This window comes from Sorex araneus, chromosome 6 (genome assembly GCF_027595985.1).
Source record: "Sorex araneus isolate mSorAra2 chromosome 6, mSorAra2.pri, whole genome shotgun sequence".
Taxonomy (NCBI): Eukaryota; Metazoa; Chordata; class Mammalia; order Eulipotyphla; family Soricidae; genus Sorex; species Sorex araneus.
Genome location: NC_073307.1, coordinates 167,613,061 through 167,634,507, shown reverse-complemented (window position 1 = coordinate 167,634,507; position 21,447 = coordinate 167,613,061). Strand labels below are relative to the sequence as shown.

At 68.0% G+C, this 21,447-nt stretch overlaps 1 protein-coding gene across 6 annotated transcripts; it reads right to left on the bottom strand.

Annotated features, from left to right (window-relative positions):
* Window positions 1-7,413: 7,413 nt before the first annotated feature.
* On the bottom strand, window positions 7,414-21,447 carry IGF2 (insulin like growth factor 2). 6 transcript variants are annotated; one of them, XM_055143495.1, is made up of 4 exons: window positions 21,274-21,447; window positions 11,547-11,709; window positions 10,654-10,882; window positions 7,414-10,573 (listed from the first exon to the last, which is right to left on the bottom strand). In XM_055143495.1, exons 2-4 carry the CDS (start codon window positions 11,701-11,703, stop codon window positions 10,405-10,407), a joined length of 555 nt encoding a protein of 184 aa, XP_054999470.1. In that variant the 5' UTR covers window positions 11,704-11,709; window positions 21,274-21,447; the 3' UTR covers window positions 7,414-10,404. The 6 variants fall into 6 exon arrangements, with proteins under 6 accessions (XP_054999470.1, XP_054999471.1, XP_054999468.1 ...); XM_055143496.1 differs by having other exon boundaries at window positions 10,734-10,882; XM_055143493.1 differs by lacking the exon at window positions 21,274-21,447 and adding an exon at window positions 13,528-14,047.

The window sequence follows — 21,447 nt, the reverse complement described above, 5'->3', positions numbered from 1 at the left end:
GGCAGTGTGTGTGTGAGTGTGAGTGAGTGTGAGGTGGGATGGGGCCGAGTGGCCCCTGGACAGGTCATGCCGTCCCGTGTGCATGCGTTGGTGGGGCGGGCTTGCGTGTCACGCAGTCAGCGCCCCACGGTGGCGTCCTTGCTTGGGCCCAGAGCACGGCCCAGCTCTAATCCCCCTGATCCTGACAACCAGGTGGGGACAAGCCGGGCCGGGGGGCGGAGGGTCCCGGTGCCCGGTGGCCCCAGGCGCCCCGGCCACCGCGGCCTGTTGCTAGGATCAGCCCTGGATTAGCCCACCAACTTTCCAGAGGCCCGTGTGCGCCTCGGGTGCCATGGAAACCTGGCAGGGCCCGGGGGCGGTGGCTGCTCACGGGGGCTCCCCGGAAGGGCCCAGAGGGGCGCCCCCAGCCCCACGAGACCCTCCTGCACAGAGCCGGACGTGCTCCTGGGGGGGTGGAAGAGCCCCGCGAGATCCGGGGGGCTCCAGGAGACGAGGAGACACCAGCCCGCCCCACACCCCCCGCGCCCCCTGCTGCCTGCACGCTGGGCACTGCCTGGCACACGCTGGACCTGGTGCCCTGAGGGCAGCCTTCGAGGCATTCCCTGAGGCTCCCCGGAGGCCGCGAGGGCGAGCCCACAGCCAACAGCTCTGTCCACTCCCCTTCCTGGTCATGGACTCCCCAGGCCACCAGCAACTCTGCCTTCCACGCCGCCTGGCCTGCTGCCTCCACCTCCCACCCTCCCAGGGACCCCCCTCCTCCAGGAAGCCGTTCTGGGATGCTTGCCTCAGTTTCCTCACCAGCTGCTCAGCTTTGCCCTTGGCCCCCACCCAGGACCCGGTCACCTCCCAGGCCTTCCACTGGCACCCAGGGGTCCTTCTACACCTATCAGACCTCACAGGGCACCCTGTTTCGGAGGAAAGGTCGCAAGCCTCTCGGGGTGTCCTGCTCCTCTCTGCGCCAGTTCCCGCTGCCACCCCACGAGTTGCTGTCGCGCCTCACCCATCTCCCCGTTCCCAGACAGTCACCCTGAGCACGTCCCCTGCAAGACCTGGTGCTCCTGCCCCTGGGTGTTTCTCCCTAAATGAACATGGATGGAAGGATGTGTGAGTGTGTGTATGAATGTGAGTGTGTGAATGTGTGTGAATGCAAATGAGTGTGAGTGTGTGAGTGTGTGTTAGTGTCTGTGAGTATTTGAATGTGTGAGTGTGTAACTGTGTGAATATGTGAGAGTGTATGAGTGTGTAAATGTGTGAGTGAGTGTGTGAGTGTGAATATGTGTGAATGTGCATTAGTGTATATAAGTGTTTGAATGTGTGAGTGACTGTTAGTGTGTGAGTATGAGTGGGGGTGAATGTGTGTAAGTATGTGTGTAAGTGTGTGAGTGTGTGAATGTGTGTTTGAATGTGTGAGTGTGTGATGAATGTGTGTATGTGAGTGTGTGGGTGAATGTGTGAGTGTGTAAGTGTGTGAATATGTGAGAGTATATGAGTGTGTAAATGTGTGAGTGTGTGAGTGAATATGTGTGAATGTGTGTGTTAGGGTATGTGTTTGAATGTGTGAGTGAGTGTTAGTGTGTGAGTGTGAGTGGGGGTGAATGTGTGTAAGTATGTGTGTGAGTGTGTGGATGTGTGTGTTTGAATGTGTGAGTGTGTGATGAATGTGTGTATGTGAGTGTGTGTTTGAATGTGAGTATGTGAGTGTGAGTGGGGGTGAATGTGTGTAAGTATGTGTGTGAGTGTGAGTGTGTGGATGTGTGTGTTTGAATGTGTGAGTGTGATGAATGTGTGTATGTGAGTGTGTGTTTGAATGTGAGTGTGTGAGTGTGGGGGTGAATGTGTGTAAGTATGTGTGTGAGTGTATGAGTGTGTGGATGTGTGTGTTTGAATGTGTGTGTGATGAATGTGTGTACGTGAGTGTGTGTTTGAATGTGAGTGTGTGAGTGTGTGAGTGGGGGTGAATGTGTGTATTGTGAGTGTGCGGGGGTGGGGGTAGGCGGGTGGGTGGGTAGAGGGGTAGAAGGAAGGATTGATGAATGGGTGAATGATGCAAGGGTGGAAGGAAGGGATGGATGACGGGGGTGGGAGATGGGTGTGTGCATGCACGTGTGGAGAGGGTGCGGCTGGAGGGCCGTGGGCAGGGGCAGGGACACGCGGGAGCTCCCTGCCAACCCTCCGTTCCTGCCTTCCTGCCCCGTGTCGTCCAGCCCCTCTGAGCCCCGTGCCCCTCCGGCCTCTCCAGCAGGCGGGCCCCTTCCGTGACGCAGGCACTGACATTCCTCCACCGGGCAGGGGGTGCTGGGACTGAGGGGCTGGCCCTGGGTCCCGGGGACAGCAGCGGCCGCGCCCACCCTCCTTTGGGGCTGGTGGCCCCGAGAGCGGCCTCCCAGGGGCCAGTGGCGGAGAGGACAGTGTTGAGTGAGTGACCGAGGCAGGAACCTAGGGGACCCGGAGAGGCTGGCCAGGCCGGGCAGGGCCAGGGGACCCTCTGCAGGCTCCAGCAGCACCCCTGGGGTCCTGCATGTAGGGGAGGGGGCGTGGCCAGAGGACAGACCTTCCCCTCTGGACACCAGGGGCCTGGGGCTGCCACCTGCCTGGGAGCCCTCCCAGGACGGGAGCACGGTGCACGGGGCTCGGGTGGGCTCCAGAGGCCACGGCCCCAGCAACTGCTCCTCGGACAGCGGGCGGCGGCAAGGCCGACAGGACCCACCGTGCAGACCCGGACCCTTCCCGCGGTGGCTGCGTGGCTGTGTCTCAGGGCTCACTCGCACCTCTGCACGCTGAGACCACTCCTAGTGGGGATCAGGGGACCCCTGGGGGGCCGGGGGTCGAACCCAGGCCAGCCGCGTGCAAGGCAAACGCCCTCCTCTGTCCTATGGCTCCCTCCCTCGCTTTTGTACCCACGACTTTCTGCCTCTCTTCACCCAGGAACTGCTCCGGCCTCTTCCTGCGTGCGCACACACGTGGGGCCGTGACGAGCCAGGCCGGGCGCCCTGACCCAGGGGAGGAAGTGGCGTCCTGTCCGTCTCTGACACGGCGCTGGGGCAGCTCGGGACCGTGGGAGAACAGACTTGCTGGCCTTCTCCAGGCAGAAGCTTGCTGGAGGGCGGGTCGGCCGTGCCCCCAGGCCTCGAGACAGTCTCCAGGCCTCTGTCCACTTTACGTCCCCGCATCAGCACTGCCCCTCAGCCACGCCAAGGGCCACATTCCGGGAGGGGCCCCCCTGCCAGCCCTGTCTGGCCCTGCGGTTCCCACGAAAACACACTCAAGAGGGAGAGCACTTCCGGGCTGCACCTGCTCCCACCCGACTCTGCACCGGCACCTCACACGGCATCCACACAACACACGTGACACACGTGTGCACGACACAAACACGCATGTATCTACGCAGATACAGAGCACACGCAGCTTCAGAAAATGTGTGAACTCATAGCATACACGAGCACAAACACACATGTGCACATACAGTGTGCAGGCATGTCTGATGGGCATACATATGTTTTGCAGACATATACATAATACAATGTACACATGGACACGCAGACACACAAACCATGTGTATGAACGTATATACACATGTAGATGCCAAACACATTTAGATACAAGTACACATACACACATGCAGACACAAGTAGCAGATATACATGTGTTCATGCATGCTCATGGACACACACAGAAATATGCACACATACATGATAACTGTCCATGACACATGAGTACATGCATGCACACATAACATGCATGAACAACATATGGTGAGCACATATGCACATGCAGGCAGGTACAAACAGCACACAAAGACACGTGTGCATGTACATCCATACGCATACTTACACACATGGGCACATGCATTGTGTACCCACCCTAGAGTGTCCCTCCTGGGGCACTGGCTCATGCCTGGAGGAAGTGCCCAGTGCCCGGTGCAAAGGGCCCAGCAGAGGCTGCAGCACAGACGCGGGCAGGGTGCAAGGCTGGGCCGGGCCTGGGGCTCTGGGCTGAGTGGTCCGGGGGGTGCCCCAGCTCGGTGCCCTGGGGAGCAGCTGCTTGAGCCACTGGAGGGGCGGCCTGGCCCCCTGGTCAGAAGTGCAGGGCCCGTGTCTCTCTCGGATCCCTCTGGACCCAGGGTGCTGTGGGGGCGCAGAGAGGAGGTCCCGAGGGCTCGGGCCCGCCATCCTCTCCCCGCTGGACACTGGTGCAGGGCCTGGCGAGCACGGCACAGGCGGGCTGGACGCTGGAGTCTCCACGCGAGGCCCCACGGTCCTGAAGATGGCCGCGAGGTGCCCAGCCCAAGGTGACCAGTGCCCCGCGGCCACCTCCGAGGTGAGGGACCCAGGGCCAGCCGGGTGCCCCAGGCACATTCCCTGCCCCTGGTGGTGCCCAAGTCAGGGAGACCTCTCACCCCCGCTGCCCAGGTCACCTCACCCCTGCTGCCCAGGTCACCTCACCCCTGCTGCCCAGGTCACCTCACCCCTGCTGCCCAGGTCACCTCTCACCCCTGCTGCCCAGGTCACCTCACCCCTGCTGCCCAGGTCACCTCTCACCCCTGCTGCCCAGGTCACCTCTCACCCCTGCTGCCCAGGTCACCTCTCACCCCTGCTGCCCAGGTCACTTCACCCCTGCTGCCCAGGAGATTCTCACCCCTGTTGCCCAGGTCACCTCTCACCCCTGCTGCCCAGGTCACTTCACCCCTGCTGCCCAGGAGATTCTCACCCCTGTTGCCCAGGTCACCTCTCACCCCTGCTGCCCAGGTCACCTCACCCCTGCTGCCCAGGTGACCTCACCCCTGCTGCCCAGGTCACCTCTCACCCCTGCTGCCCAGGTCACCTCTCACCCCTGCTGCCCAGGTCCTCACCCCTGTTGCCCAGGAGACTTCTCACCCCTGCTGCCCAAGTCACCTCACCCCTGCTGCCCAGGTCACCTCTCACCCCTGCTGCCCAGGTCACCTCACCCCTGCCGCCCAGGTGCCAGGGCCCCATCTCCGGTCCTCCCGTAGAGGGTGCCTGAGTGTCCGCCCTGTCCATTCCAGTGTAGGGGACAGTGCTTCAGGACCCCCAAGGGCAGGCCCGTGGCGGGGGGCGGGGTGGCAGCTCTGGGGTCCGCAGGGGGGTGTGGGCTGTGGTGGAGGTGTCCAGCACTGCAGCGCAGGCCGGTCGGGCCCGGGGTGGCGGGGCTGGTCAGTGTAAACAGATCCTTTCTGTCCGCCTTGGGGGCTGGGGGGAGGGAGCCGTCTTGAGCTTTGTTATGTTCTGAAAAAAGGGCAAAAAATTTGGGTCACAAACCACAAACTGTTTTGCTTTCGGCAGAGCTGGCACAAACAGGCGCGGTCTCCTGGGCTCTGGGGCTGGAGGTCCGGCCGCGCCTGCCCGCCCGCCCGGAGGGGGCTGGGCAGGTAGAGCCGGGCCGGGGGCACAGCAGCCAGCCCTGGCAGCCGGGGGGCGGGGGGTGCTGGGCACCCAGGGCAGAGGCTGGAGGGCAGCGGGGTGGGCCCAGGGGCCGCAGGCTCGGGAGGGCGGCAGGGTCTCTCCTCGCAGAGACCCCCACGCAGCTGACAGTGTTGGGGGCACACACGGGGCAGGGGGACACGCCGGGCAGGGAGGGCCGGGCTGCACCCCAGTGACGGAGTGAGTGGCCGGCCTGCTCTGGGGGCTGCGGGGTCCCAGGGGCCGCTCTGGGGGCAGCAGAGGGTGGGCGTGGCCCCCTGAAGAGAGGCCCCCGGCCCCAGCGCGGGCAGCCTGAGAGCCGGAGGCCGGGTCAGACGGTGCCCGGCCAGGCAGCGCGGCAACGGGAGCTGGGACACAGGCCCGAGTGGCGTGTCCTGGGGGAGCAGAGGGCAGGCCCCGGGGCAGGGGTGCAGCCCAGGGGTGTCTGCAGGGCCCGGGCTGCCCGGCGGGCGGGGCCCCTCGGGTCTCTCTCCGGCCCTGTCCCTCAGGGTGCATTTCCCGGCTGGTCACTCGGAGCCCAGCTCGCCTGCCTGGCTCCGTCCGGGGCGCCCGCGGGGTCCCACGCGCAGACGCTGCCCCTCGGGGGGGGAGTGAAGAGCAGAGTCAGGCCCCTCGGGGCCCCGCGCCCACACGCAGCCCTGCGCCCCCGGCTCATCACTCCCGCCACCTGGGAAGGGTTCCCGGGCAGAACTGAGCACCCCAGCACCCACACCCAGCTCATCCTGGTCGCAGAGAGAACCCCCGGGTCGGCGGCCCCACTCTAGAACCCTGGTCCAGAGTCGGGCTTTGGTGGGAGACACGGACCCCGAGGCCAGTCCCTGCGGCTGATCCTCAGAGCGGCTGCCGGGGGCCATGGGCGTGCCCACCCCCACGGGGCAACTGAGCAATGGGTTGATAGGGAGATTGGAGAGTGGCTGAGGGTGGGTGGGGGGCGGGTGGGGGTGGGTGTGCGTGGACGAGGCGGGAGGTGGGTGAGTGGACGGCTGGGCCGGTGGGTAGACTACGGAATGGACGGGTGGCTGTGGGTGGCTGGGTGCGGGGGGACGAGCAGGCAGATGGAGGAGCCCCGGGAGGGGCAGAGGCTGGTGGGTCCCAGGACCCCCGCAGGAAGGTGTCCCACAGCCTGGGGGCAGGTGGGACCCTGCTCTCTGGGAACAGGCGAGGGGCTCGCTGTGACCGGGGGCCTCCGGGCCATCTGAGCAGGAAGGTGCAGGGGAGACCATGGCGGCCTGGGTGCTTGGGGCAAGGGTGGGCAGGGTTATGGGGGTCCCGCTGTGTAGGCGTAGCCTCTGGTGGGCTCCTCTGACTCGCTGGAAGTCTCTGCCCCTCCAAGCCCCCCAGTCTGACCTCTGACAGCCCCCCGGAGGTGTTGTAGCCCCCTCACTCCCTCCCATTCTCCGCCATCCTCTGTGGGTGCTGACCGCCTCCTCCAGGGAGCCCCCCGGGCACACACTGGAATGGAATGAGCTCTTAGGTGGCCACCAGAATGGAAGGGATGGAATGAGGGCAGGTCCGGGGTGCTAGTGCAGCGCACAGCCCTGCCAGGGTCTTGGGGTAAGGCACCGTGGGTGCCCACCTGGCTGTTGCAGGGGCTCAGAGGGTCTGCAGGTAAGTCGGGACCACCCGGGCACAAACTGAAGCAGGAGGGGGAACCCAGAACTTCAGTCGGGACATAAAGTGACACAAGTCCTCATCACGTAACCAGCCCAGAGTCACCATCTCGAGAGAGGCATGACCTCCAGAACCTTCCAGAACCTTCCAGAACCAACTCAGCTGCAGCCCTCCCCCCAACCTTCCCAAGACCTGGAGGGTTCCTGGGACCTGGTGGCTGGAGCACTTCTCAAGAGGACTCCTGAGAAACCCCCTCCCGCCACAGCCCCTCTGAGAACCCTTCTGAGTGTGCCCGGGACCCCTGTCCTGCTGGTGGGCCCCACCCCGCCCCCCAGCCCAGCAAGAAGAGAGCGGAGGCCTGGAGGACATTTGAATGCTTTATTGGGATTGCGAGCGTTTGGTTAGAGACAGGCCCAGAGAGCTCTGTCAGAAAACAGCATGTTACGGCGGTGGGTCGGGGCCGACACGGGCCGGGACACGGCAGATGACAGGGGGTCGGCGCGTGGGGGTCTTCAGGAGATGGCACGGGAGGGACCTGAGAGGGGGTCCCGCTGAAGACGGGCGGGGAAGAGGAGAGATGGAGGGCCACAAGCGGGGCTCGGGAGGCCAGGGTGGCCTGGTGGGATGGTCGCCACCAGGAGAGCTGCTCGGGTGGCACAGAGTCCCCGGGGCACGCCAGGCGCGCCCTCCCGGAGGCAGGCTAACACTGGGGAGGGCGGCCGGCCGAACGGGCGGGCAATTTGGGGTGCCTCCGAGTCTGTCTTGGGTCACGGCCAATCCGGGTTCTCCAATGGGGACTTTGGGTCTTTGGGCTTCGCCAATGGTCCGAATGGCCCGTTCGGGCGCCTGCCGGGTCTCTGTGCTTCGGGCGGGCGGCAAGGACCGCCCCCAGGGTCCTGCCAGCCACGGCGCCGGGGTCCCCGGGCCTCGCGCTGCTAGACCAGTCGGGCTGCGTGGCAGGGGGGCTGCACTGGGAGCACAGGTGGGGGTGAGGTAAACCCCCAGCCGCCCGGCTCCCTGCCAGCGCCCGAGGTGCCAAGAGGCGGCTGGTCGGCACCCAGCGTGGGGTCCTCGGGGTCCGGCGGCCCGGCGGTGGGCACGCAGCTCTCGGCTCTGTGGGCTCTAACTCCTGGCCTCCCCGACGGCACAACCTCACCCCACCTTGGTCCAGGAAGCCCACCGAGCTAGGACTTCCTGGAGACAAGGGGGGCGCTGAGGAAGCGGGAAAGGTTTCCCTGGGGGGGGGACGGGCCCCCCGTGTGTGGAAGGCGACCACCTGCTCCCGCCGGGTGGGGCCCTTCAGCTCACACCTCGCCCCTTCCCCCCCGGCCGGCGCGAGCCAGCCGGGGGCCCATCCTGGTGGCCTCCGAGCACCTTCCTACAGCACGGGGGGCGCCGCCCGGCCCCCTCCTCCGCCCCTCAGGACCTCTGGGCACCAACCGCTGTGCCCAGAGGCCAGGCCGGCCGCGGCCCCCTCTCCCCGCTGCCCCACGGGCGCTGTGGCCACGCTCGCGGGGCCTCCACTCCCGGCTCACGCCAAGCGACAGGGACAGTGCGGCCAAATCAGGGCGAATAGATGGCGGGGGCAGGATGGTGGCCATGGTGGTGAGTGCGCGGGCCCTTGGTCACTGCCCCCTGTTACGGGGCGGGCTTTCAATTTGGGGTCTGAGCGCGTAACAAGCTTAGGGGGGATCAAAAAAAAAAAGGAAAGAAGCCCCAGGAGCACGAAAGAGGGGAGATAGATCAATTGACGTGAAGAATTTGGGTTCCTGATCGCGATGGTAATCCTGCGGCTCTCCCGCCGCTCCGGCCTTTAGTCCGAAACCTCGCTGGCCCCAGGCTGCTCAGGGGTCCCCGCCCGGCCCCCACTGCCCCCCACCCACCCCTCCAACCGCCAGACTTCCCACACTCCCCACCACCTTTGCCAGCCTCGGGGGGCCCCTGTGGGGGGCAGAGGCCTCCAGGGGGCTGGTAAAGGTGGTCCCTAGGTGCCCTCCAGGGGCGGGGGTCCCCCAGATCTTTCTGGGAGGGCACAATAGGGGGCCGGGCTCCTGAGTCCTCGCTGCTGACGCCGTCTCTGCCCTCTGGGCACGGTGGGCGGTGCCGGGGGCGGTGGGGGGCACGGCAGGCGCCGAGGGGGGTCCCTTTCTCCCTTTCTCGGAAAGCTGGAACTGGCCTGGTCGGGCCCCGCCTCCCCCTGAGGGCGCATCCCGGGGACAGGAGGGGGCTCAGACCTGAGACCTCAACTCGCTGTGTGGAGAGAGAAATTTGGGGTGGGACGGGGCTGCTCCCCTGAGGGGCTGGTGGCTCGGCGAGTAGGGTCGCCTCCGTGAGTGTGTGCGTGTGTGTGAGTGCGTAGGGGTGGGGGGCTGTGTGTGTGTGGATGAGTGTGTGATGTGTGCGTGTGTGTGCATGTGGGGGGGTGCATGTGCTGTGTGCGTTTTCAAGTGGGGCCAATGACAGAATGTGGGGTGTGCTTTGGAGCTGGCCGCAGGGGTGCGGACGTGCCAATCAGACCTGATGTGGGCGAGTCTCGGTGCTCAGGGTCTGGCTCCCTCTCGGGGGTCCTGGGTCCCACCTGAGCAGGTCGGTGGTGGTGACCCCGGTGCTTTCCCAGGACGGGCTGGCCGGGAGCGGGGCGGCTGACAGCAGCGAGGACGTGGCTGAGGATGTTTGGGGTCCTTCTTCTCTCGGGGGGTGGGGGCGGGGCTAGAGTCTAAGCCAATTGACTCCAGTGGGGAGGGAGAGAGAAGAAGGGGGGGGTGCCGAATCGCTTTATTTTGCCAATTTATTTTTAGCCAATTCAAGTTTTTAATATTTTAGCCAATTCAAGTTTTTAATATTTTAGCCAATTCAAGTTTTTAATATTTTAGCCAATTCATTTTTTTTAATGTTTTAGCCAATTGAGGGGTTTGGGTTTGTTTTTTGGGGGGAACAACTGGCCTTTCTGGTGTTTTTAAGAAGCCAGTGAGTTTTAAGGGGGCTGCACTATTTGGGGCTCACGCTCTGAGTTTTGGGGCGTGTTTGGGGGGCAGTGACTGGGGGATGTCGAAAGCCAATCAGTTATATTTGCTTTGAAGATGTTAACGCCGATTCACAGCCCCTCGAGGGGGCTGGGGTTGACAGGAGCCTGACATGGGGAGGTCGGGGCCCAGGGGCTGGTCAGGGGAGGACCTGGGCAGGCCAGGGACAGGGAGGTTTCGGAGGGGGACCTGGTGGTCGGGTCCCCGGCAAGAGGAGCGCCGAGAGGACGATGTCACCTCGCAGAATTACGACAATTTGGCTCATTTCTGGTGGTCGGACGCCTCGGGCGAGGCGGCCCCGTGGGCGGCGGGGTCCTGCGTAGGGAAGGTGGTCAGGGCACGATGGCGTTGTGCCTCCCTGAACGCTTCCAGCTCCTTGGCAAGCAGACGGCCTCGGCGGGCGCGCAGGAGGGCAGGCAGTCCTCTGCGCAGACGCTGAGCGGACTGCTTCCAGCTGTCGTACTGGAAAAATTGGCCCACGGGGTATCTGGGGAAGTTGTCCTGGGGGCGGGAGAGCCGGTCAGCGCGCGCCGGGCCACCCCCCCGACCCACAGCCCTGCAGGAATGGAGGGAGGGCTTACCGGAAACATGGTCCAAGGGGTCGACGTGTCCCTTGGGGACCCCCCAAGGCACGATCCCCCTGCAGGACGGGGGGTCTTACCGGAAGCACGGTCGGAGGGGTCGACACGTCCCTCTCGGACTTGGCGGGGGTGGCGCAGTATGTTTCCAGAAGAGCCAGGTCGCAGCTGCGGAAGCAGCACTCCTCCACGATGCCACGGCTGCGGCGGCTCACGCGGCTCGCGGGCCTGCCTGCAAGGTGCACCCCGGGGCGCCCGTGTGAGCCCCGGCCCCGCCCCCGGCCCGCAGGCCCCGCCCCGCCCGCGCGGCCCCGCCCCCGGCCCCGCCCCGCCCGCCCGCCAGGTGAGCGCACCGGGAGGGAAGCAGCGAGAAAGCAGAGAGGAAGAGCCCCAGGACTCCCGGCCCCCCTCCTCCTCCATCGCCCGGACTGGCCCGCCGGAGGCTCACTGGGCAGCGCAGGGGGGGCGGGAGCTGGGACCCCAGCAATGCTCCCCCCTCCCCCCAGCTCCCGGGAGCCTGGGCGGGCCGAGAGGCGACAGGTGGGAGTTGGAGGCAGAGAGAAGACGGGAGGAGAGGAGTGAGGACTGGAGAAACCCCGCTCTCCGTCCCCCCCGCCCTCTCCCTCTCCCCCACTGCACGGGCAGGGCCCGGCCCAGGTGGGCAGAGGCAGGAAGACCTTCAGAGAGGAGCGGAGCGCTGCAGAGTGCGGCTGGGGGCGCCCCGCCGCGGGGTCCCGGGCCGCAGGCTGCAGTGGGCCGAGAGGGCCGAGGCGGACAGCGAGAGAGAGGAGGCCCGGAGCGGGCCCGGGGCAGCCAGGACGGTAGGGGACAGAGCGGAGGGCAAGCGCGCCCCCGGTGCGCCCACCAAGCCCGCCCCCCGCCCGCCCGCTACTTACTGAAGTAGAAGCCGCGGTCCCCGCAGACGAACTGCAGGGTGTCCACCAGCTCCCCGCCACACAGGGTCTCACTGGGGCGGTAAGCAGCAAAGCAGCACGAGGCCATGGCCAAGAAGGTGAGCAACGCCAGCATCGACTTCCCCATCGGGACCCCCATCGGAATCTGCGCGGAGGGGAGAGAGGGGGGCGTGAGCCCCGCGCCGGGCACGCGGGGCTGGGGGGCGGGCCCCGCCGGCCCCGCCCCGTGACGTCATGGGAGGGGCCGCCGCCAAGATGGCAGAAGGCCCCACCCCGGGGGGCACGTGGGTCCCCGAGGGCCAGCCCCTTCCTCCCGCCCCCCAGCCCAGTGGAGCGGGCCGGGAGGCAGGGGGCGTCGGGCTGCGCCGGCCCCGCCCCCAGGGCCTCTGCACCCTCCCAGCCCGTGTCCTTGGACGGTTCCCCCACCCCCACCCCCCACCGGGGGGGGGGGGGGCCCGGCTCCAGTCGGAAACGGCCACCCAGGGCCACCAGTGTCTCTGCCGTACCCCGGCCAGCGGCCACGACACCTGGGGCCTGGACCCTGGAAGCAGAGGCGTGTGTGAGCCCCCCACTCTTCACAACGCATGCCATGTGGCTGCACGCCCCAGGCAAGGGTGGTCCATCGGGCCCTCCTGGGGGCCCCGCCGCATGCCCGCCCGCAGGGAGACGCACGCTGCCCAGGGCCGGGGAGCGCTCCGTCGCCAGATGCCCCCGAACCAGGGGCTGGGAGGGCTGCCCAGGTGTCCCCCTTGCAGGCTGGGGGCCGGTGGCCTCCCCGGAGCAAGGCCCGGGGTATTGGGGGGCAACAGTGTGCAGGAGGGGAAGGCGGGCGGGAAGGAATCTTGCTTCGGTGGGCAGAGAGGAGTGTCCAGCTGCTCCGAAGGGCTCCAGGGCAGCCCCGCGCCCGCGCCCCAGCCGCCTCCCACCGCCCCTTCCAGGCTTTCAGAACAGAAGAGGCCGGTAAGGACCCCCGTGGGTCCCCTCGCACTCCATCCTCTGCGCGCCCGGGGCGTCCGGGGCAGGTGGGCGAAGCCGACCCGGAGGGCCGGGGCGACGGAGAGAGGAAGGGTGCAGGGCCGGAGCGGCGGGCCACAGGGCCGCTCGACGGCCGCGGTTACCTGGTGCTGGACAGGAGGGTGGCTGGGCTGGAGGAGGAGGAGGAGGCTGGAAGGCCGCTTGCTGAGAAGCTAATGTCCAGTCGCAGACTGGCCAGTGCCTGGGCTTTTATGTGCGAGCCGGCTCCGCCCAGCCCCGGCTCCACCCCCGCCCCGCCCCCTCCTGGCCGACCCCGCCCCCCGCCCCCTTTGCCCCCGCCCCCTCCGTCCCTCCAGCCAGTACCTTCTCTCCCGCACCCCCCCTCCCCGGGCGAGCCCTGGGCCATCCCAAAGCGAAGCATCAGGAGGGGGTGGGGGGCTCATCCTGCACCCCCAGCCCATCTTGGCGCGGGGCAGTGCGGGGGGGGGGCGCGGAGGGGGCTGCCCGTCACCTCCTTGTATGGAAACTTCCACTGGCGCATTGCAGGGGCCTTGCTGAGTTGTACGCCCCCATCCGCCTAGGCCCCGGGACAGCCCTCTCCCCAGATTCCTCGTTGGAGACGTGGAGGACAGGAAAAAGGGGGGGGGGGCTGGGGGCACTCTTGCAAATGTGGCGTCTGGAACGGCTCTTTTGCCCACTCGGCCCCCCTCGCTGCACCCTGGCCCCGCCCACCCCCCCTTTCCCCTCTGCAACTCGCTGGCACAGACTCAACATACCAGGGTGGGCTTCTGAGAGGGCGCCCCCCCACTACCCCGCGCCCCCCGCCCCCCGCCGCTCGGCGCAAATCGCAGACTTTGTCCAACACCGTCCTGCACCCAGAGGGCCACCGCCAAGTGTCCTGGCGGCCGCGCACGCCCCTGCCCCACCCCCGCCGCCCCGCGCGCGCCCAGCCCCGCGCGCCCAGCCCCGCGCGCCCCGCGCCGCTTACCTGGAAGCCGCGCCGCCGCCGCCCGCCTCCCTGCTGCGTTAAATGTTCGCAAACCAGACAGCGGGCGTTGGCCCTCCTGCCGGCACTCCTCTGCCAGCGCCGCTCAAGCCGGGTCGCGGGGGCCGAATGTGCGACGGGGCCGAACGGGGGGATGGCTTTTTCGGGGGGGAGGGACGCTCTTCTGATCGTTTAGGGAGGGAGGGCTGTCTCGGGCCGGGGCGGGCCAGATGTTGTACTTTTAGGGGGGGAAAGGGTGTCGGGAAATGAGGTCAGCCGTTGTACCAAGGATAGACGGGGGGCAGAGATAGTCGGAGAGACAGTCGGAACGAGAAACGGGGGGGGCCGAAGAGCGGGCGAGACGGAGAGAGGACAGCGAGAGGCGGGCAGGCTCACAGCGGGAGAGGACGGCGGAGAGAAACAGAAAGTGTATAATTAACCCACGTGGGCAGCGAGGGCGAGGGAGGGCGTGGGGGGGAGGGCGTGGAGGCGCGGGCCTGGGGAGGACGGGAGGGAGCGGAGGGCAGGCTGCGGGAGAAGAGTGGGGGCCGGGGCGAGAGGCAGAGAGAGGGCGGGGAGCACAGAGAAGCGAGGGTAGTGCGCCACGTCGGGGGCCGGGGGAGGGCGGAGGGGGACGGAGCGGAGTCTGCACCCGGGCCGCGGGCACCCAGCTCGGTGAGGGTCGACGGAGCCCTCGGCCGTCGCAAGCCCGGGCCTCGGGGGGGTGGGCGGGCGGGGGCCGCGCCGGGCCGCGGGCACGCAGCGGGGAGGAAGAGCGGCCCGGGCGACGCGCCGGGGAGGGCTGGGGGGGGGGAGCGCGGGAGGTGACAACGCCGGCGGCCTGCGAGCCGGACTGCCTGCGGGGGGAACCGCCTCCTCCGGCGAAGCGGGGCCGGGGCGAGGTAGCTGGAGGAGGAGGCGGCGGGGGCGTCCGCAGGCCCGGCGGAGCGCGGCCCCCGCCGACGGCGCCCAGACGGGAGTCAGCAGCAGAGGACGGCGTCGACGGGGCCGCCAGCCCGGGTGGAGGCGCTGGCGGGCCGGCGCGGGCGGGCGTGCGCCAGGGGCGGGGGCGGCCGGAAGGGGGGGCCGGGGGCCGGCCTGGCCTCACGCAGCTCCGCCGGAGAGCAGGCGAAGTGCGGGCGCCAACGCCCGCTTCTTATAGCCGCGCCACCCCGCGGCCCGGCGCCCGCTCGGGCCCCGCTGGCCGCGCGCCCGCGCCAATGGGCGCCCGCGGGGCCCTCGCCCCGCCCCCGGCCCGCCCCGGCAACTCGAGCCAGGGGGGGGGCGCGGGCCCGGGGGCCCCGGGGGGCGGCGGTGGGGGGGGCGGTGGGGTGCGCGGGGGGCGCGATCGGTTGGGGGGCAGGGAGGATCGAGTGCCAAAGAAGTGCTGAATCGCCGTTCTAAAGTGTTGGGGGGGCACCCCCACCTCGGGGTGCGGGGGTGCCACCGAGATCCCGCGCCCTCCGACGCCGCGCGGGTGGGGTCCAGGGTCCCGCACGGGCGCCCCAGGGCCGGCGGTGCACAGGTGGCCAGGCGCGGGGTGCAGGAGCCCCGGCTGGGGAGGGGGCGCCCCCGGGGCGCGGGCAGAGCCCAACGGCCACCTGCCCGGGGAAGCCCGAACGCCCCCGCACTGCCCCCAGTCCCCGAATCGTGGGGTGATCACCGCCAGGCGCGGTCCCGCACGACCCAGCCGGCCGGGGTGCGCCTGAGCAGCTGCCCGTGGGCGCCACCCCGAATGCCCGCGTCATATGTCCCCCGTCCTCGCCGCGCCGGGCTTGCGTAGACGCGGGCTCGGCCCCGGCAGCCCCCACGGTGGTCCAAGGGTCGGGGTGAGCCGCCAGGCGAGGGGTGGCCGGACATCGCCACCAAGTCCGAGCCACGCACCGGCGCCCGCGCGCGCACGCGCGCCCCCTGCCCGCCCCGCGGCCCCGGGAGGTCGGCGCGCCCGAGGGGAAGGGGCCCCGCGCTGGCCGTCAATCACTCGCTGCGCTCGCTGCCTCCCCAGGCCGCGGCCCGGCTCAGGCGCCGCCCGAGCACGCTGCGCCCCTCCGCGGCGTCGCCGGACCCGGCGCCCGGGCGCCCTCCCACCATTGTGGTCTCGGCGAGCGGCGAGGGGACAACGCGCCGGTGATCGGGGCACTCGTCCCCGGCGAGCGCCGCCGCCCAGCGTCCCCCCGAGCCCGCGCCGCGCGCGGCTGCCCCGGCCCCGGCGAGCGCCAGCCCCGGCGGGACGGCGGCGCGTGCGGGGTGCCCGCGGGACCTCACCGGAGAGAGGCCGAGCTCGGTGGAGCCGCAGGCGCGTCCCGGGCGCACCACAGCCGAGGCGGAGAGCCGGCGCTCGGAGGCGGGCGGTGGACGCGGCCGAAGGTGAGCGAGACCCCGGGGGGCAGTCCCCAGTGTCGGGGGGCAACGCCCAGTCCTTTGGAAGGCCCGGGGACAATGCCCAAATTTGGGGGAGACCGGGGGCAATGCCCAATCTTTCTCCCGGAGGAGGGAGCTGCACTGCCCAGTCCGGCCGGCGCGCCGCAGGGCCAATGCGTCGGGGGACAAAGCAAAGTGTCCTGGCCCCAGGTGCAAAGCACTCTTTGTAGGCGACGCACAGACCGGAACCGGGCTCCGAGGCGGGTGCAGGAAGGGGGGGAGTGAGCGACAATACCTGCCCCCGCAAAGGCAGGTCAGGGCCGAAGCTGACCTTCAGGGCACTGGCTCGGTGGACACCAGGGCATCGGCCAGGAGAGGGATCCGCCTTCGGGGGAGCAGGGCAGACTGGCTCGAGCAGAGCGTGGGGACTGAAATCAGAGTTGGAAATGTGGGGGACCCCGCTGCTGGGTTCACCAGCCGTGGGGGAAACCCCCGACCAGTTTATGGGGAGGAAAGTTTTTTGGGGCGTGATGAGAAAAATTCTCAACGTGGAATTGGAGGGACTTAGAAAACACTCAGACGTTGCCCCAGGCACTGCCCGGGGCCCACGGCGACTGTTTCGAGTGAGGGGAAGACGAATTCTCCCTGTGCGAGCATCCAGGCCAGGGGCTGGGGGCTGATTTCACCCAAAGAAAGTCACCTCCATAATTGTCGTGTCTTTGGGGAAAATCTTCAGCTTCCTTGAAAGCCTCAAAAAAAAAAAAAATTCACTGTATATGTGAAGAATCAGACTGCAGAAGGCTAAGTACATTTGGGGAGCTCAGGAAAGCAAAACCATTTTATGTTTCTACTTTTACTTTTAATCTATCCAATTAATTTAATTTTGATAAACAAAAAAAAATTCTGTTTTTTCCTTCCCTAGGCTCTGTCTACATCTGGGGAACTCTAGTGCAGCAGAGTGAGAGATTTGGGGATCCATAAAACCTCTGCAGCAGAGATAAAAATCAGGACTCTGATTAGGCGTCAGGGAGTGCGGTTAGAGTTAGAGCAGAGGACTCTAACGCTTGGGGTTAGGACCACGGAGTTTGGGGTCTCTCTGGATATTTCCCTTTGGGGTACCTGTAGAAAGGGCCGCAAACTCAGAGAAGCATAAATCAAGGCACCCGTTGTTTTGTGAAATGCACACACACACAAATCACAATTTCTTTTGGAGAACGGGGTGGGGGGGCAGTTTTCCGATGGAAGGCCCCGGGAAAGAATGTTTGGACCCGGGGCCGGAGCCACGCCATGGAGCTCTCGGCTCGGCCGGCCGCTGCCCAGGAAGGATTCCCAGTTCCCCAGTCCCGGGAGCGGGCACGGGGTCGAGGTCCGAGATCTGTGCCATGTGTCTGGAGCAGGAAGTTCCCCTTCCTTCGCCCTGGTCCTGAGCGGAACCAGCTGCCTGCCCCGACCCAGCGGGGCACCGAGGCCTTTGGGGGCCCCTGGGAAGGACAATACCAAGTCCTCTCGCAGGACACTTCACAGCAGAAACTTGGGGATCACCCAGGGGGCCAGGGGCGTCGGGGGATCAAAGTCTGAATTTTAGAAAATCTGAATTTTTGTCAGAAGTGGGGGTAACATAGGGGTTTTGTTTCTGTTTAATATTCAGGATGTTGTGGGCACAGAAACCGGGACCTGGGCGCTCAGTCCGGGCTCTGGGTAGCGGGCCTGGTGCGAGTGGGTGGCTGGTACATTGGGGGACCCCATTCTAAGGCAGCCGATCCCAGGGCCCCCACCCACCCAAGGAATCTGGAATATCCTCAGGAACCTGGTTCGTGATCAAGGACTTAAAGAACCCCAAAAAGGAATTCCCTCAGTCTCCAGTGTCACCCCCCTCAAAGAAACCAGTCTAAGGAGAAATCCCAGCGCGCACACAATGGGCCCCAGGAAACTATCGCCCGGGTTGTTTACGGGGCAAAAAAAGGGTCCTTGTTTTTGGGGTCCAGACTCACTCCAGGGTTCCCACGAAACTGCTTCCCGCGGTCAGGGGCCGAGGGATTCTTCCTGTTAAATGTAGGGCCCAAGGGCACATGTCTGCATTTGTGGGGCCGGCAGAGAACGCGCCAGCTCCCCGCGGTGATCCACGGTGGGTCAGGGCACACAGCGGGGACTGTCGCGGGGACCCCGCGCGCCCTCGGGAGAGCGTGGAGCCGGAGGCCAGCACTGCGGCGAGGCGGGGAGCCCCGCGCCCCGAGACGGACACCTCCACGCCAGAAACGGCCTCTCCGTTTTTTGGGGAGCCAGGCAAATTGGTTAGCACGAGGCCAGGGGCTCCCCGGATTCGGGGGAGTCTCTGCTGCTCAGACCTTAGAGGCGCGGGGGACCCCGGGAGTGAGAAACCACTGCGCCCAGAATGCCAGAACCCCGTGTTGCCTTCGGGCGCGGCGCACCCCAGCTCCCCAGAAACCAGTGTGCGAGGAACCTCGGCGGGGCGAAGCGCGGGAGTGCGGGGGACACGTTCGGGGGCGCCCGGAGGCCCCGCTCAGTTGCGGGAGCCGTTCTGGGTGGGCCGCCGGGCCGAGGCGCCCGCGCGCGCCTGGGCGCAGAGTCGCAGCGCGGGCCGGTGGCGCCCTCCGGGGGCGCGCGCGGTGGCGGCGGCGGCGGGGCGCGGGCGGCCGGCTGGCCGGCCGGCGTGGGGCGCTCCGCGCGCCCCGAGGACACGCGCTTGCGGCCCGCGCGGGCGGCGGGGCGGCGGGCACGGCCGGGGGCGGCGGCGGGGCGGGCGGCAGGCGCGCGAGGCGCGGGGGCGCTCGGGGGCGGCCGTGCCGGGGCGCCCCGCTCCCCGCGCCGGGCACCCTACTACCGTGCGCCCCACGCGCTCCGCGCTGCGAGCCCAGGCGAAGCCGCGGCTGGGCCGCCGCCGCCGGCAGGCTCGTCCCCGGCTCGGTCGGGGGGCCCGGGAGCACCCCCCGGGCCGCCCCCGCCGGGACCCGCGCACGCCGGGCCCCGAGCGGGCCTGCGCCGGTCCCCCGGGCCTGGGCGACACACATCTTGTTTGGATAAGGCCGGAGGGGAGGAAGTGCAGAGGGAGCGGGGGGCGCGTGGGCGGCGCGCGCGGGGTGCCGGGGGTCCTCTTTCGATTTCGCGCGGACGCCGCGCGACCTCGAGTGGGCCCGGACCCGAGCCGCCACGGGCCGCCGGGGTGCCTCCGCCCGCAGCGTAGCCTAGGGTGGGCCCCGGGGCAGCAGGGGTCCTCGCGCAGCCGCCCGCGGGGAGGCAGGGGTTAATGCCAGGGACAGGTGTGGGAGCGAGCGGGCAGCTCCGGCCTGGCAAGACCCAGGCGAACCCCACCCCCTTCGAAAAACAGCCCCTCTCCGGCTCGGACTCGTGGAGAATGTCCCCCTTCAAATTCCTGTCCCCATCAATCACCGCTGTCCCATTCCAGCAACATCTGGCCCGTCCCCCCCCCCAGCGCTGCCCCCGCCCCCGGCGCTGCAGACCCCCACCTGGCTCCGACCAGACGGCCAGACGGAGGGCAGCGGGGCAGCGCCAGCCTCGCGGCCGCGCTCTCCCCAGCGCCGGCCTGCGCTTCCGTGCCCCTTTCCTGGGCACCTTTGCGATTCGGGAGCGAGTGTCACCCACATGCTCGCCTGTGGGCTGCTGGGGCCCCGGGCGCCCAGAGTCCAGCCTGAAATGCCCAGTGGAGGGGCAGCGGCCGGGGCCCCCTGCCCTGCCCTTCCCGGACCCCTTTCCTCCAGACCGGAGGCTGAGCTGCCTGCCCCCCGCTTGGGCGTCCCACCCGCGTCCCCACGCCCTGCCCTCCGGGGGCCCAGTCCCTGAGCTCTGGGCGCCACAGGGTCCCCGCGGAGGAAGCCCTGCTGGCTGGACACTTGCGTGGACCCTGCAAGGTAGGAGGGGGCTGGGGGAACAGGCTGTGCCGGGCGGGGTGGGGGATTCTGCCACGGCGCTGCCGCGGAACCCTTGCCTTATTTAGTCAAAAGTGTGCTCAGGGGGCGGCGTGGCTGGCACATCCGGGTCAACCTGGGTTCAAAAAGGGCAGTGGCCACCCCCGGGCGGACCAGTAGACCGGGTCTCCCCGACTTCCGGCCCCCCAAGGTAGGAAAGGACCAGCAGGCTGGGTGGGGAACCCGAAGCCTGCTCCCTGGCCGCAGCTCCTCCTCCACACCCCCCACCCCCGTACGCTCGCGGGGGCTCATTTGGGTCCCCCAGAACCCAACTCCAACCGAGAGACTGGTCACCTTTTCCCCAAAGATTCGAACTCACTCTCCCGCCGCCCCGCGCGCGCGCGCGCGGGCGCTCTCCCCGCTCGGCCCAGCCGCGGCTTCTTCGTTTCTCGCGTTAGGGCTGGGCTGGCCGCTCCCCTCTCCCCTGACCCAGCCCCGCAGTTTACAAAGCCTCTCTTCGGGGGTCCCCTGAGCGCCCCTCCCTCTCGCCCTCCCCCCTGCAGGGCCGCTGGTGAGGACGTGGCTCGTGGTGGCTAAGGGGCCCCGCACTGCCCAGGCTGGAAGTGAGGCCCCGAGGCCCAGCCGCAGGGACCAGCCCAGGCTGTAGCCAGCTCCGAGGAGCCGGCACCGCCAAACCCGGCACTCACCAAGTAGGTTGGGGAGTGGGTGGGCGCAGGGGCTGTGGCTGTGGGAGGGGGCCCAGGTTCTCCTTTGTGCCAGCAGGAGAAGCACCTTTGTGGGAAATTTTTGGGTCTCTCCCCGGGCTGGGCAAACTGGCCGCAGGGTCAGCTGCTGGTCCCCCAGCCCTGCGGCTCTCCAGGGTGAGGCCCGAGCTTGGGGGACAGGGCGAGAGGACAGATCTCCCCCTCCAGGCTGCCCCACCCTGTACCTGACCCCTGAGCGGCAGAACCGGGCAGCACGGTCCATCTCTGTCCGGCTGTCCACGCAAGGCTGTTCCGGCCTGGCCGCCACCGCCCACCCGCCCTCACTCACAGGAAGCCCTGGGCCTCCGCACACAATGGAACCCGGACACGGGCCTGGAAGAGCCTGAGCAGGCCCCATGGCCCCCCCGGCTGCTGCCCACCTGCCCGCCGGCCCCACACGGGCAGCCGGGCACACACGTGTGGCCACTCCTGGGGGGCCCTGCCCAGCAGCCCGGGCCAGCTGGTCAGCCCGACCCTCTGCCTTTCTCCCCTTTCCTCCTCCCTGCCCGCCCTCACCCCCCCACCCCTCCCGGACCCTCTCTCTCCAGGTCCCGCCTTGGAGGACTCAGGTGCTCGCAGACGGTTCCAGAGAAGACTTCCGGCCCCAGATCTGCTGCACCCAAGGGTGGCTTCATCCCCACCAGCAGGAGCCCACCCAGAGGGCATGGGAAGTCCCCCCACGCCCAGAGAAGCCAGCTTCTTTCGGGGGTCTGTCCTGGCCGGGGGCAGGGGTCACTCACCTCGGCAGGGCAGGGGCCGGCTGCTGCCCTCAGGGCTGTTGGGGGGGGGCCCGCCGGGGACACAGGCCACAGCAGCCGCCTTCCGGGCTGGGTTCTCGGGCAGCTCGGGCCGGCTCGGGCTGTGGTGCGGGGGTCTGCGCGGGGGGCTGCGGTGCCGGAGGGTCCGGGCCCTGG

Coding starts and splice junctions, on each gene's coding strand:
- IGF2 (XM_055143495.1), bottom strand. CDS start 11,703: ATGGGGGTCCCGATGGGGAAGTCGATGCTGGCGTTGCTCACCTTCTTG. Junction 10,883..11,546: donor GGACCGCGGCTTCTACTTCA/GTAAGTAGCGGG, acceptor TGCACCTTGCAG/GCAGGCCCGCGAGCCGCGTG. Junction 10,574..10,653: donor CCCCTTGGACCATGTTTCCG/GTAAGCCCTCCC, acceptor TCCCGCCCCCAG/GACAACTTCCCCAGATACCC.